Here is a 15,334-nt window from a genome sequence, read left to right on the forward strand (position 1 = left end):
TGACTCCTAGTGTGGCCAAGTACTGTGCAGTAAAAGACACAGCGGAGGTAGGTCCCAAGGTGACTTGTAGAAGGTGGCCCCAAGCCCCAAGGGCAGTACTTATAGGGCACCTAGGGAAGCAAACCCTAGGCACATGCAACCCGAGTACCGAACACTAAGACTCCTGGCTCGCACATCACCAGTAGAAAGAGTCCACGCCACAAGGCACAGAAACTGAGAGAAAATCTGGAGCCAGAGGCATATGACCTGCCAGTATCACATCAGCCAAGAACTGAAGGGTGGATTGCCGGCGTGAGGGTCTGGGGCTCCTCCCCTCTTCCCCCTCTTGGGGAGGGGGGAGTTGTGCAGACCACAGGGCAGCAATGTGATGGTATCATGTTCGTTTGCTAATTATCGTTTGGAGAGTTCTGTCCATTCGTTCGGTTTTCAGTAGCAATATTTTCACCAGAATAGGGGTTTGTTTTGGGGTGCTTACCTTTCTGGGTGCCAGACCTGGTCGATAGCAGACACAGAATGCTCCCAACCACATGGGAGTTTCTATGGGCCATTGCTCCTCGTGCTTCTCTGAGGGAGCAAGTTTCTGGCTCGTGGTCCACTGAAGGCAAGAACTCCATGCATACTGACTGATGCCAGAAAGCTAATATATCCATATCAGCCTGGATAGCTCCGGGAAGCCGACAGGGCTAATCCCCCTGTCACTGTAATCATCTTGAACCAGAGGTGGGTGACCAATCACCATTCACATCTTCAAGATCAAGTATGACAAAATACTTGAAAGTCATTATGTATAAATGCACTAAGTACAATAGGTATGAAGCATGGCTTTAGAAGTGTATCTTGTGCTCCAAATACACAATTAAGCAAGTACACACACAATCTTCCTATCCACCACTATCATTAAGAACATTTAGCAGAGCAATAATAATTCTACATAGTGAATGCAGTCAAAAGATAGAATATAATAAAAGGAGAAAACAAATATGCAATTTTATAATAGTGTTTACTCTTGAGTTGTCCCTATGGCTATTACAAGATTAACCTAAGTGCTACCTCTTCATATACATGGCTTAATTATGTCCAGCAGGGCACAGCTACTAAAAAAGTTCTTTATTTCAGTTTAGTTGGGGGAAAGAATTACCTCTTAATAACATAGTACATTACATTCAGTGCAGAAACTTACGTTTCTGAGAATTTTCGTTTCCGTAACTGAGCATGAGACATTTCCGGAGTTTGGTTCGGCACTGTAGTGGTGGGAAGTACTTCACTTAGCTCGTCAAGCACCAACCTCTTCAAAACAATGTTGGCAACCTGTCAAATAAATATAAATTAATACTGTCTCTTTACTATAAAACCAGCGATGAATGTAATGAAACGCCATTTTTTTGGGCGAGCCACGGAGGCTCCCTTAACCATTAGACTGCGCAATACATATATAGACGATGGAAGTAACTTTACCGAAACAGCACAATACATAAATAGACGATTGAGGCTCTAGCTCATGATTTTAAATGCCCCGCGAGGGATAGGGGCAGCTATAGTCCAGCTACGACCGATAGTTCACAGACGCCACCTAGAAAAAAATCGTGGGCAATATTCCTGGGTGTGAGAGCCTCAGTACTGAGTGAACCTTCAAGGCGCACACAGCATGAGCTCACAGCACCGCAGTTCAGCTTGTGACCACAGCATCGTCTAAAAATGTCAATATGTCAATATATATATATATATATATTAGTATATTTTGGTAGCAGTCTTTCCTGTAGACATATTTTATTAAATATGACCGAAAAAGTAAGATTAATAATTCTAACACGAATTTTCTCAATCTTTCGTACATTATGCTTCACTGTTGGAGGTAAATCAAAAATCACTTCTCCAAAATTCATTTTTATTTCTAGTCTGACGCGACACGGGCGCGTTTCGTAAAACTTATTACATTTTCAAAGACTTCACAAATACACAACTGATTAGAACTTGCATTTCCCTGATTTTATATCTACTTTTGAGTGAGGTGGGAAGGGTGATGTGGCATTACATTTGAGTGAGGTGGGAAGGATGATGTGGCATTAGAGGGTATTAATAGGGTATTAAAAGTATCAACACAAGACAGAACACGAAACAATGGATATTGAATAGAAGTGTTTGTAGAAAGCCTATTGGTCCATATTTCTTGATGCTTCTATATTGGAGCGGAGTCTTGAGGTGGGTAGAATATAGTTGTGCAATAATTGGCTGTTGATTGCTGGTGTTGACTTCTTGATGTGTAGTGCCTCGCAAACGTCAAGCCGCCTGCTATCGCTGTATCTATCGATGATTTCTGTGTTGTTTACTAGGATTTCTCTGGCGATGGTTTGGTTATGGGAAGAGATTATATGTTCCTTAATGGAGCCCTGTTGTTTATGCATCGTTAAACGCCTAGAAAGAGATGTTGTTGTCTTGCCTATATACTGGGTTTTTTGGAGCTTACAGTCCCCAAGTGGGCATTTGAAGGCATAGACGACGTTAGTCTCTTTTAAAGCGTTCTGTTTCGTGTCTGGAGAGTTTCTCATGAGTAGGCTGGCCGTTTTTCTGGTTTTATAGTAAATCGTCAGTTGTATCCTCTGATTTTTGTCTGTAGGGATAACGTTTCTATTAACAATATCTTTCAGGACCCTTTCCTCTGTTTTATGAGCTGTGGAAAAGAAGTTCCTGTAAAATAGTCTAATAGGGGGTATAGGTGTTGTGTTAGTTGTCTCTTCAGAGGTTGCATGGCTTTTCACTTTCCTTCTTATGATGTCTTCGATGAAACCATTGGAGAAGCCGTTATTGACTAGAACCTGCCTTACCCTACAGAGTTCTTCGTCGACTTGCTTCCATTCTGAGCTGTGGCTGAGAGCACGGTCGACGTATGCGTTAACAACACTCCTCTTGTACCTGTCAGGGCAGTCGCTGTTGGCATTTAGGCACATTCCTATGTTTGTTTCCTTTGTGTAGACTGCAGTGTGGAAACCTCCGCCCTTTTCCATGACTGTTACATCTAGAAAAGGCAGCTTCCCATCCTTTTCCGTCTCGTAAGTGAAACGCAGCACGGAACTCTGCTCAAATGCCTCCTTCAGCTCCTGCAGATGTCTGACATCAGGTACCTGTGTAAAAATGTCGTCAACATACCTGCAGTATATGGCCGGTTTCAAGTTCATGTCGACTAAGACTTTTTGCTCGATGGTACCCATGTAGAAGTTTGCAAACAGGACACCTAGGGGAGAACCCATAGCGACCCCATCTACTTGCTTATACATATGCCCATCCGGGCTCAAGAAGGGTGCCTCTTTAGTACAAGCTTGGAGTAGTTTCCTCAGAATACTTTCTGGCATGTCAAGAGGAGTACAGGCTGGATCACGATACACTCTGTCGGCTATCATTCCGATTGTCTCGTCCACAGGTACGTTGGTAAACAGCGATTCTACGTCCAACGAGGCTCTTATCCCTGTGGCCCGTGCGCCCCGCAGTAAGTCCACAAATTCCTTTGGAGACTTCAGGCTGAAGGCGCAAGGAACATAAGGAGTCAGCAGGCCGTTGAGTCGCTTTGCCAATCTGTACGTGGGTGTGGGTATCTGGCTAATGATTGGCCGAAGTGGGTTTCCAGGCTTGTGCGTCTTGACATTTCCATACGCATATCCAGGTTTATATTCCCCAATGATCTTTGGCAGGTGGAGTCCGGATTTCTTGGCGTTCACAGTTTCGATCAGTTTGTTGACCTTTGCTTTTAATTCGGCTGTAGTGTCCTTCGTTACCCTTTGGAACTTAGTTTGGTCAGAGAGTATGATGTTCATTTTCGCCAGATATTCGTCTTTTTTAAGAATGACATATATTGGCGACTTGTCACCTCTCCTGACAACTATCTCCTTGTTCTCGCGAAGGCTTTTAGCTGCCGCTCTAAGCTCGGGGGACAGTATGGTGCTTCTGTAGTTGCCTCGATTCTTTCCTCCTTCTGCAATAAGTTCTGCTTGTAAGGTATCTTTGGTAGTGACCTTCTTTTGTGTCTCGAGGTCGAATATGTCGTCCAACAGAATTTCCAACTCCACTTTCCGGGCCATTTCACTCGGTCTGGACATAACATGACAGTTTATGCCCAGATTTAGGAGAGTGACTTGGTCCTCAGTGAGGTTAATTCCTGCAAGGTTCAGGAAGCCATCTCTTGGTCGTGGAATTGCCATAGGTCCTCCATATAATGTTGTTAGTTTCTTGATAATCCTTGTTTCAGTGCTGAGGTGATGTTGGTCTGTGAGGATGTCGAGGTGTTGTTCAATGCGGGTACGGATACTATGGTCGATGTTGCTATTTCTCCACTCGTTTGTAGCATGAAGTAGTTGCGTTTTTTTGTCTTTGATTTCATTCTCTGCCTTGTATATCTGATCACGAATCAGATCCTGGCGATATTTTATCGTGAAGGCTTGATTCCTTGCTGCTGGGTCGTGCACGACCCAGCAGCAAGGAATCAAGCCTTCACGATAAAATATCGCCAGGATCTGATTCGTGATCAGATATACAAGGCAGAGAATGAAATCAAAGACAAAAAAACGCAACTACTTCATGCTACAAACGAGTGGAGAAATAGCAACATCGACCATAGTATCCGTACCCGCATTGAACAACACCTCGACATCCTCACAGACCAACATCACTTCAGCACTGAAACAAGGATTATCAAGAAACTAACAACATTATATGGAGGACCTATGGCAATTCCACGACCAAGAGATGGCTTCCTGAACCTTGCAGGAATTAACCTCACTGAGGACCAAGTCACTCTCCTAAATCTGGGCATAAACTGTCATGTTATGTCCAGACCGAGTGAAATGGCCCGGAAAGTGGAGTTGGAAATTCTGTTGGACGACATATTCGACCTCGAGACACAAAAGAAGGTCACTACCAAAGATACCTTACAAGCAGAACTTATTGCAGAAGGAGGAAAGAATCGAGGCAACTACAGAAGCACCATACTGTCCCCCGAGCTTAGAGCGGCAGCTAAAAGCCTTCGCGAGAACAAGGAGATAGTTGTCAGGAGAGGTGACAAGTCGCCAATATATGTCATTCTTAAAAAAGACGAATATCTGGCGAAAATGAACATCATACTCTCTGACCAAACTAAGTTCCAAAGGGTAACGAAGGACACTACAGCCGAATTAAAAGCAAAGGTCAACAAACTGATCGAAACTGTGAACGCCAAGAAATCCGGACTCCACCTGCCAAAGATCATTGGGGAATATAAACCTGGATATGCGTATGGAAATGTCAAGACGCACAAGCCTGGAAACCCACTTCGGCCAATCATTAGCCAGATACCCACACCCACGTACAGATTGGCAAAGCGACTCAACGGCCTGCTGACTCCTTATGTTCCTTGCGCCTTCAGCCTGAAGTCTCCAAAGGAATTTGTGGACTTACTGCGGGGCGCACGGGCCACAGGGATAAGAGCCTCGTTGGACGTAGAATCGCTGTTTACCAACGTACCTGTGGACGAGACAATCGGAATGATAGCCGACAGAGTGTATCGTGATCCAGCCTGTACTCCTCTTGACATGCCAGAAAGTATTCTGAGGAAACTACTCCAAGCTTGTACTAAAGAGGCACCCTTCTTGAGCCCGGATGGGCATATGTATAAGCAAGTAGATGGGGTCGCTATGGGTTCTCCCCTAGGTGTCCTGTTTGCAAACTTCTACATGGGTACCATCGAGCAAAAAGTCTTAGTCGACATGAACTTGAAACCGGCCATATACTGCAGGTATGTTGACGACATTTTTACACAGGTACCTGATGTCAGACATCTGCAGGAGCTGAAGGAGGCATTTGAGCAGAGTTCCGTGCTGCGTTTCACTTACGAGACGGAAAAGGATGGGAAGCTGCCTTTTCTAGATGTAACAGTCATGGAAAAGGGCGGAGGTTTCCACACTGCAGTCTACACAAAGGAAACAAACATAGGAATGTGCCTAAATGCCAACAGCGACTGCCCTGACAGGTACAAGAGGAGTGTTGTTAACGCATACGTCGACCGTGCTCTCAGCCACAGCTCAGAATGGAAGCAAGTCGACGAAGAACTCTGTAGGGTAAGGCAGGTTCTAGTCAATAACGGCTTCTCCAATGGTTTCATCGAAGACATCATAAGAAGGAAAGTGAAAAGCCATGCAACCTCTGAAGAGACAACTAACACAACACCTATACCCCCTATTAGACTATTTTACAGGAACTTCTTTTCCACAGCTCATAAAACAGAGGAAAGGGTCCTGAAAGATATTGTTAATAGAAACGTTATCCCTACAGACAAAAATCAGAGGATACAACTGACGATTTACTATAAAACCAGAAAAACGGCCAGCCTACTCATGAGAAACTCTCCAGACACGAAACAGAACGCTTTAAAAGAGACTAACGTCGTCTATGCCTTCAAATGCCCACTTGGGGACTGTAAGCTCCAAAAAACCCAGTATATAGGCAAGACAACAACATCTCTTTCTAGGCGTTTAACGATGCATAAACAACAGGGCTCCATTAAGGAACATATAATCTCTTCCCATAACCAAACCATCGCCAGAGAAATCCTAGTAAACAACACAGAAATCATCGATAGATACAGCGATAGCAGGCGGCTTGACGTTTGCGAGGCACTACACATCAAGAAGTCAACACCAGCAATCAACAGCCAATTATTGCACAACTATATTCTACCCACCTCAAGACTCCGCTCCAATATAGAAGCATCAAGAAATATGGACCAATAGGCTTTCTACAAACACTTCTATTCAATATCCATTGTTTCGTGTTCTGTCTTGTGTTGATACTTTTAATACCCTATTAATACCCTCTAATGCCACATCATCCTTCCCACCTCACTCAAATGTAATGCCACATCACCCTTCCCACCTCACTCAAAAGTAGATATAAAATCAGGGAAATGCAAGTTCTAATCAGTTGTGTATTTGTGAAGTCTTTGAAAATGTAATAAGTTTTACGAAACGCGCCCGTGTCGCGTCAGACTAGAAATAAAAATGAATTTTGGAGAAGTGATTTTTGATTTACCTCCAACAGTGAAGCATAATGTACGAAAGATTGAGAAAATTCGTGTTAGAATTATTAATCTTACTTTTTCGGTCATATTTAATAAAATATATATATATATATATATATATATATATATATTATATATGTACATACTGTACTATTATTTAGCGATGATAGTACAGTATAACCTCAATTCAACATAATCCAATTCAACGAATCTCCGGCTAGTTCACACACTTTTCAAGCTGGATTTACTCACCCGGTTTGACGAACAATGGTTCGCCAAAGCGGGGGATGTTCGGATTTGCTTACGATGTCCAGACAGAGTTCACAGACTGGTGAAAAACTTTCCTATTCTATCACAGATAGAATAGGAAATATTCTATCACAGATAGAATAGGAAATATTCTATCACAGATCTATCACAGAAATTGCGAGAGAGCCAGAGACCAAACGACACAAAAATGGAATCAATACAGGAAGAGGCCAAACACCCAAACATACAAGCGATACAAAGATGCGAGAAACAACTACACGGCAGTGATTAGAGAGGCAGAAAGAAATTTTGAAAAAGGGATTGCAGACAAATGTAAAACAGAACCAGGTCTATTCTATAAATTCATAAACAACAAATTGTAGGTAAAGGATAATATTCAGAGGTTGAAAATGGGAAATAGATTTACGGAAAATGAAAAGGAAATGTGTGAAACATTAAACGAAAAGTTCCAAAGTGTGTTTGTACAAAATTAAATCTTCAGTGAACCAGATACAATAAGAATTCCAGAGAACAACATAGAGTACAGAGAGGTGTCTAGAGACGAACTGGAAAAAATGCTCAAGGAGCTAAATAAGAACAAAGCAGTTGGTCCAGATGGAGTTTCACCATGGGTTCTGAGAGAATGTGCACCTGAGCTCAGCATTCCTCTTCAACTGATTTTTCAGGCATCCCCGTTTACAGGAGTTGTAGCTGATGTGTGGAAAAAGGCTAACATAGTTCCAGTCTACAAAAGTGGAAGCAGGGAAGACCCCTTAATTATAGACCGGTATCATTGACAAGTGTAATAGTCAAAATATTGGAAAAAATAATTAAAACTAAATGGGTAGAACACCTGGAGAGAAATGATATAATATCAGACAGACAGTATGGTTTTCGACCTGGAAGATCCTGTGTACTGAATTTACTCAGTTTCTATGATCGAGCCACAGAGATATTACAGGAAAGAGATGGTTGGGTTGACTGCATCTATCTGGACCTAAAAAAGGCTTTCGACAGATTTCCACATAAGAGGTTGTTCTGGAAACTGGAAAATATTGGAGGGGTGACAGGTAAGCTTCTAACATGGATGAAAAATTTTCTGACTGATAGAAAAATGAGGGCAGTAATCAGAGGCAATGTATCAGGCTGGAGAAATGTCACAAGTGGAGTACGGCAGGGTTCAGTTCTTGCACCAGTGATGTTTATTGTCTACATAAATGATCTACCAGTTGGTATACAGAATTATATGAACATGTTTGCTGATGATGCAAAGATAAGAAACTTAGATGATTGTCATGCCCTTGAAGAAGACCTGGACAAAATAAGTATATGGAGCACCACTAGGCAAATGGAATTTAATGTTAATAAATGCCATGTTATGGAATGTGGAATAGGAGAACACAGACCCCACACAACCTATATATTATGTGAGAAATCTTTAAAGAATTCTGATAAAGAAAGAGATCTAGGGGTGGTTCTAGATAGAAAACTATCACCTGAGGACCACATGAAGAATATTGTGCGAGGAGCCTATGCCACGCTTTCTAACTTCAGAATTGCTTTTAAATACATGGATGGCGATATACTAAAGAAATTGTTCACAACTTTTGTTAGGCCACAGCTAGAATATGCAGTGGTTGTGTGGTGCCCATATCTTAAAAAGCACATCAACAAACTGGAAAAGGTGCAAAAACATGCTACTAAGTGGCTCCCACAACTGAAGGGCAAGAGCTACGAGGAGAGGTTAGAGGCGTTAAATATGCCAAAACTTGAAGGCAGAAGAAAAAGAGGTGATATGATCACTACATACAAAATAGTAACAGGAATTGATAAAATCGATAGGGAAGATTTCCTGAGACCTGGAACTTTAAGAACAAGAGGTCATAGATTTAAACTAGCTAAACACAGATGCCGAAGAAATATAAGAAAAATTCACTTTCGCAAACAGAGTGGTAGATGGTTGGAACAAGTTAGGTGGGAAGGTGGTGGAGGCCAAGACCGTCAGTAGTTTCAAAGCGTTATATGACAAAGAGTGCTGGGAAGACGGGACACCACGAGCGTAGCTCTCATCCTGTAACTACATTTAGGTAATTACCATCCAATTCCAAGCTCATTTGCCGGCCTAGAGTAACAATTTCCTCAACAATAGGCGCATCATTTACAGGCTCAAACCCCTCAAAATCTAGTTCTGTCACACATTCAGGCCACAATTTTCTCCAGCCAGAGATCAGGGTTCTTTGAGTCACTTCTTGCCAGGCTTTGTCAATGAGTTTTAAACCACTACAAATATTAAAATGGTCTTTCCAGAACTCTTTAAGAGTGAAGTTTGTGGCTTCAGTCACTTCAAAACATTTCTGGAAAAGTGCCCTTTCATACAGTTTCCTAAAATTCGCTATGATTTTCTGGTCCATAGGCTGAATTAGAGGAGTGGTGTTAGGAGGAAGGAACTTTATTGTGAGAAATTTACTGTATCTGTGCATCAATTCATCTTCCAATCCTGGAGGATGAGCAGGAGCATTGTCGAGGAGAAGCACGGCCTTGAGTGGCAAATGTTTCTTCTGCAGATATTTTTCTATGGAAGGGCACACCACTTCATTCACCCACTCCGAAAAAATAATCCTAGTCACCCATGCCTTATTATTAGCCTTCCACATCACACACATTTGGGTTTTCTGCACTTTATACTGTTTGAAAACCCTTGGATTTTCAGAATGATACACTAGCAAGGGTTTAATTTTCAAATCGCCACTCGCATTTGAACACAGCACAAGCGTAAACCTATCTTTCATAGGCTTGTGTCCGGGCAAGGATTTTTCTTCCTTGGTAATGTATGTCCTCTTAGGCATTCTTTTCCAAAACAGTCCTGTTTCGTCACAATTAAACACTTGTTGCGGTAGGTATCCCTCAGCCTCTGCAAACTCTTTAAATTCTTCACTAAATCGTTCAGCGGCTGGTTTGTCTGAGCTGGCTGCCTCCCCATGCCTCGCAACACTATAGATACCACCTCTTTTTTTTAATTTTTCAAACCAGCCCCTGCTTGCCTTAAACTCTTTCGTATATGCATCACACGTTCCAGGGGTTTTCTTTACAAGGTCTTTGTGCAATACCCTGGCTTTCTCACTAGTACCGGCTAGTATCGGTCGTGGAGTGGCCTACACAGCAGAGCTGATCGGTACCTGCCAGCTACTGGCTGGATTGTGGTTGAAGGCCTCCACGACAAAGCACCCAGTGGGACTGTGATTTGGCTGGCCTGTGGCCAGGGTAGATTCGTCATAGTCATAGTGGATTCATCGTGGGCCACAGAAGAAGGAACCAGGGCTACCCAGAGTGAGCATCGTTGAGCATCCAGTGTCTTCGGAGGAAGACGCAACTGTACATACGTGTAGTAATAATTCCCGCGTGCGATTGTTATTTATTTATTTATGGTGGTGGTAAATATATATATAAATTGGAACATTTGTATCCCTCCCCCTTTAATTTAACCTGCATTACGGAACACACCCCTTGAAAGCCTCTACTAACTTGGGGCCGGATTCCCAAACTCCACTACCATCAGAGAAAAACTCGGTTGCGTTCTAGTAGGGCTGTAACAAGGTCCTCCGTGACACTCCTTCCCAGGCCTTATCAATCAAACGCAAGCCCCCATGATATTGAAGTGGTCCTTCCAGAACTGTTTGAGGGTCAGCTCTGTGGTGTCTATCACATGAACACATCTCCAACAAAGCCTTCATGTATAGCTTCTTGAAGTTAGCAATGACTTGCTGGTCCATGGGTTGGAGGAGTGGAGTGGTGTTTGGAGGAAGAAACTTGATGGTAATGAACTGATTCTCCGGGAACAGATCATCTTGCATTTGTAGAGGATGCGCAGGTGCATTATCGAGCACAAGCAAGGCCTTGAGTGGTAACTGCTTCTCGACGAGATAATTCCTCACCATGGGGTCGAAAACGTCATTTACCCATTCACTGAAGAAGACCCATGTGACCCAGGACTTCTTGTTGGACCTCCACATTACATTCAGCCGTGTCTTGTGCACCTTACATGCTTGAACACTCGTGGATTTTCTGAGTGGTAGATGAGCAGCGGCTATAACTCGCAATCGCCACTTGCATTGGCGCAGAGCACGAGGGTGAGCCGATCCTTCATCGGTTTGTGGCCAGGCAACGAATGTTCCTCTTGCGTGACGTAGGCCCTCTTTGTCAATTTTTTCCAAAACAGCCCAGTCTCGTTACAATTAAAAACCTGTTGGGGCAGGAACTGCTCCCAATCAACAAATTCCTGGAACTGTGGCACAAAAGTCTCGGCAGCAGCTTTATCAGAGCTGGCAGTCTCCCCATGTCGCAAAACATTGTGTATTCCGCTCCTTTTCCTAAAGTTCTCGAACCATCCACGGCTTGTCTTAAATAACTCCTCATCTTCGGATGACGCACCTGGTATCTTCCTGACAAGGTCCACACACAGCAACCTTGCCTTAGCACAAACGATAGCTTCAGAGACACTATCGCCATGTAATTGACGTTCATTCATCCATACCAGCAGTAGCCTTTCAACATCATCTAGGAGTTTTGGATGTTTCTTGGTAACTTTGGCAACTCCTTTGGCCATGTCAAACATCTTAAATTGTTCCTTCCTCTTCAAAATGGTGCTAATTGTTGAGGAAGATCTGCCATACTCCCTGGCGAGATCAGCCACACGAACACCACGCTCGTGCTTTGCTATGATTTCCTTCTTAACAGTATCAATGGCCGTGGACGATGCTCACATCCACTTTTTTTTTCTTTGGAGTCCTAGCCGTGGACAGCGCTCGTATCCAATGCAAAAATATTTGTTTAAAATTCATTTTTTATCCGATCGACTTTGGAATAGTTTCAAAATAAGCGCCCTTAGAGTGCAAACAATTTGATACCAAAATGAAAGATGTAACACGAAACCTGATGTCAGAACACTTCAAATATTATAAATACATTTTTAGTCAAAATTTTAAAATATTTGTTAAAATTCTATTTATTGTGCTATTATTTTGAGACTAGTTATAAAATGCGAGCCTTTACATTGCAAACAATTTGATACCAAAATGAAAGATGTAACACAAAAATTTATGTCAGAACACTGGAAAGATATAAATAATTTTGTGATGATGAGTGTACAAAATTAAAATATTTGTTAAAATTGCAGTTATTGCTCTATTATTATGGGAATAGTTTTAAAATACGCGCCTTTATATTGCGAACAATTTGAAACCAAAATGAAAGATGTAACACGAAAATTGATGTTATCAAACTGAATGAGTGTGCACATTAGGTTGCGGTGTGCCAATTGGTGCTCGTTTACAGGTAACTTTAGGCTTTCCTGCGGGGAAATCACGCCGGGCTTTTGTACACTATATGCATATACACCTGCAGGGAATTTAATTGCGAACACAATGATACCAAAATGAACGATGTAGCACAAGAATTAAGGTGAGAAAACTGAAACGAATAAACACATGTTACTGATTTTGTACGCTCACGGGTAACTTTTGCTGACTTTAGGCTTTGCTGTTGAGAGTCACGCCAGGCTTTTGGACATTATATGCATATACACCTGTAGGGAATTCTATTGTGAACACAATGATACCAAAACGAACGACGTAGCATGAGAATTAAGGTGAGAAAACTGAATTTTTTTTTACACTGAAATTGGCAAAACTGAAGTTACACATTTCAGTGTCGCCACGCACTTGCCCGCACGCTCACCCGCACGCCGGGATGTGACCTCTAAGTTGGCGGCACGCATGCCCGGCACACGATAGTGTTAATGTCCATAGTGATTGGCTCTTTCTTTCCCTTGCCAACACCTTTACCAAGCTGCTTTCTTTGCCGACATCGGGTGTTAAGAAGTGTAGTCACAAACTCACACATAACCCACGATTATCACAATTATATGTGGAACGATGCAGAGGGATACTGGTTGTGCGCGACACCACAACAACTCTGTCGTCGGAGGTGGCGCAACCCCACCATGTGGTGTTGACGTTATTCAAATGAGAGATCGCCTAACGAGACGAATTGTTGGCGATTGGGGCGCCCGATGATGACAGTGGCTGTCATCAACTATGACAGCTCGGTCTCAGTGATCGCTTGGACGAACAATCCTCACTTAATCGAACATTTGTATGGTCCACTAAACATTTAGTACCGAATTCAATTTGTTCGGATCTTCCAGGATTTAGCTAGAGCGGGGTTCGTTAGAGTGAGAAGGCACTGTATATTGTATTAACAGCAAAAACACTGTTTGATTGATCGTAGAATATAATATACATGTCACATATACGAGCCCCATAATTTTGAGCATAGCGATGTTCCATATTGAATTATATAAATTCCACCCTTTTGAATAATATTACAGCAAAAAATCTGGGAAGAAACGAATGAGAAACACCAAAATAATTGTGACAATTTATATTCATGGCAACTGCTGCCTCACGGGGTGGCGAGGCCGAGTGTTTCCGAACGCTTCTTCACTCAGCACCCATAATTTGCTCAACTTCTCAGCTCCATCACGGCGGCTAAAGTATGTCACATCCAATATTTTATTTTAGTTTCTCGTGATCAGAGACTACATTTTAACAATATAAGAAGTGAAAATAATTTTTAGGAAATAATTTATTTTGGCGCATGTCGGGGGTGTCATATTTTAATGCAGCGTAGCACGGTGGCTAGGTACTCTTTGAAACCTATGAATATTTTCTTCTACCATTCCAATTCCAATTCATTTAGTGCTGTATAAGGCAAATTACATCAACAAGATATAATTATAAATATATCAAATATCAGAGGAATTATTGTTTCTATTTAGTTCAGCAATAAGATGTTGTAACTCACCTGGGGTATCAGGAGACTATGAGTGGCACAAGTCTGAAAGGCAGTCTTTCTTTCATTTTTGAAGGATGGACCAAGCTCATCCACCAACATGTTTATACACTGTAGAACTTCTTTCCTCAACACTCCTGCACATGTAGCCGAATACATAATTACAAGAATGTTTTGCAATGAACTTAAAAATTAAGAAATTAGAAAACAACATTAATCATTACACACCATTTTTCACTTTTATCTGTATAGGGTGTTAGGTTACTGTCTGGTTTAACCCCTGTACTGTGCTCACCGAGATATGTGGTTTAATGCGTGGTGCGCTCACCGAGGAATCTCATTTGAAGGTATTGCAAATGATTCAAAACTCCTGTGGGTACAAGGGGCTCACTCCTATTCCTCTGGTCTCTAGTAAACACACATCTTGAAAATCCCCCCGCTGAATATTCATCAACCTAGTTGATCGTTGAACACCATCTTCCTGACATGTCTCCCTATGATGCCATAACACTTGGTAACACTTGTATACAGTTATCACCTCCTAACATGTCTTCCTATGGTGCCATAACACTTGGTAACACTTGTATACAGTTATCACCTCCTGACATGTCTTCCTATGGTGCCATAACACTTGGTAACACTTGTATACAGTTATCACCTCCTAACATGTCTACCTATGATGCCATAACACTTGGTAACACTTGTATACAGTTATCACCTCCTAACATGTCTTCCTATGGTGCCATAACACTTGGTAACACTTGTATACAGTTATCACCTCCTGACATGTCTTCCTATGGTGCCATAACACTTGGTAACACTTGTATACAGTTATCACCTCCTGACATGTCTTCCTATGGTGCCATAACACTTGGTAACACTTGTATACAGTTATCACCTCCTAACATGTCTTCCTATGGTGCCATAACACTTGGTAACACTTGTATACAGTTATCACCTCCTGACATGTCTACCTATGGTGCCATAACACTTGGTAACACTTGTATACAGTTATCACCTCCTGACATGTCTCCCTATGGTGCCATAACACTTGGTAACACTTGTATACAGTTATCACCTCCTGACATGTCTCCCTATGGTGCCATAACACTTGGTAACACTTGTATACAATTATCACCTCCTGACATGTCTCCCTATGGTGCCATAACACTTGGTAACACTTGTATACAGTTATCA

The 15,334-nt window shown here is 42.2% G+C and overlaps 1 protein-coding gene across 3 annotated transcripts in view; it reads right to left on the reverse strand.

Moving 5' to 3' along the window:
• Positions 1–15,334, reverse strand: part of mei-41 (meiotic 41) — a 641,172-nt gene that overhangs the window by 491,744 nt on the left and 134,094 nt on the right. For all 3 annotated transcript variants that reach the window (XM_045729178.2, XM_045729176.2, XM_045729177.2), the window contains 2 exons: positions 14,150–14,274; positions 1,181–1,308 (listed from right to left, as the gene is read on the reverse strand). In XM_045729178.2, the coding sequence (XP_045585134.2) occupies positions 1,181–1,308; positions 14,150–14,274 (253 nt within the window). The remainder of the gene's footprint in view (positions 1–1,180; positions 1,309–14,149; positions 14,275–15,334) is intronic.

Source organism: Procambarus clarkii, chromosome 77, assembly GCF_040958095.1.
Source record: "Procambarus clarkii isolate CNS0578487 chromosome 77, FALCON_Pclarkii_2.0, whole genome shotgun sequence".
In the NCBI taxonomy this organism is placed as follows: domain Eukaryota; kingdom Metazoa; phylum Arthropoda; class Malacostraca; order Decapoda; family Cambaridae; genus Procambarus; species Procambarus clarkii.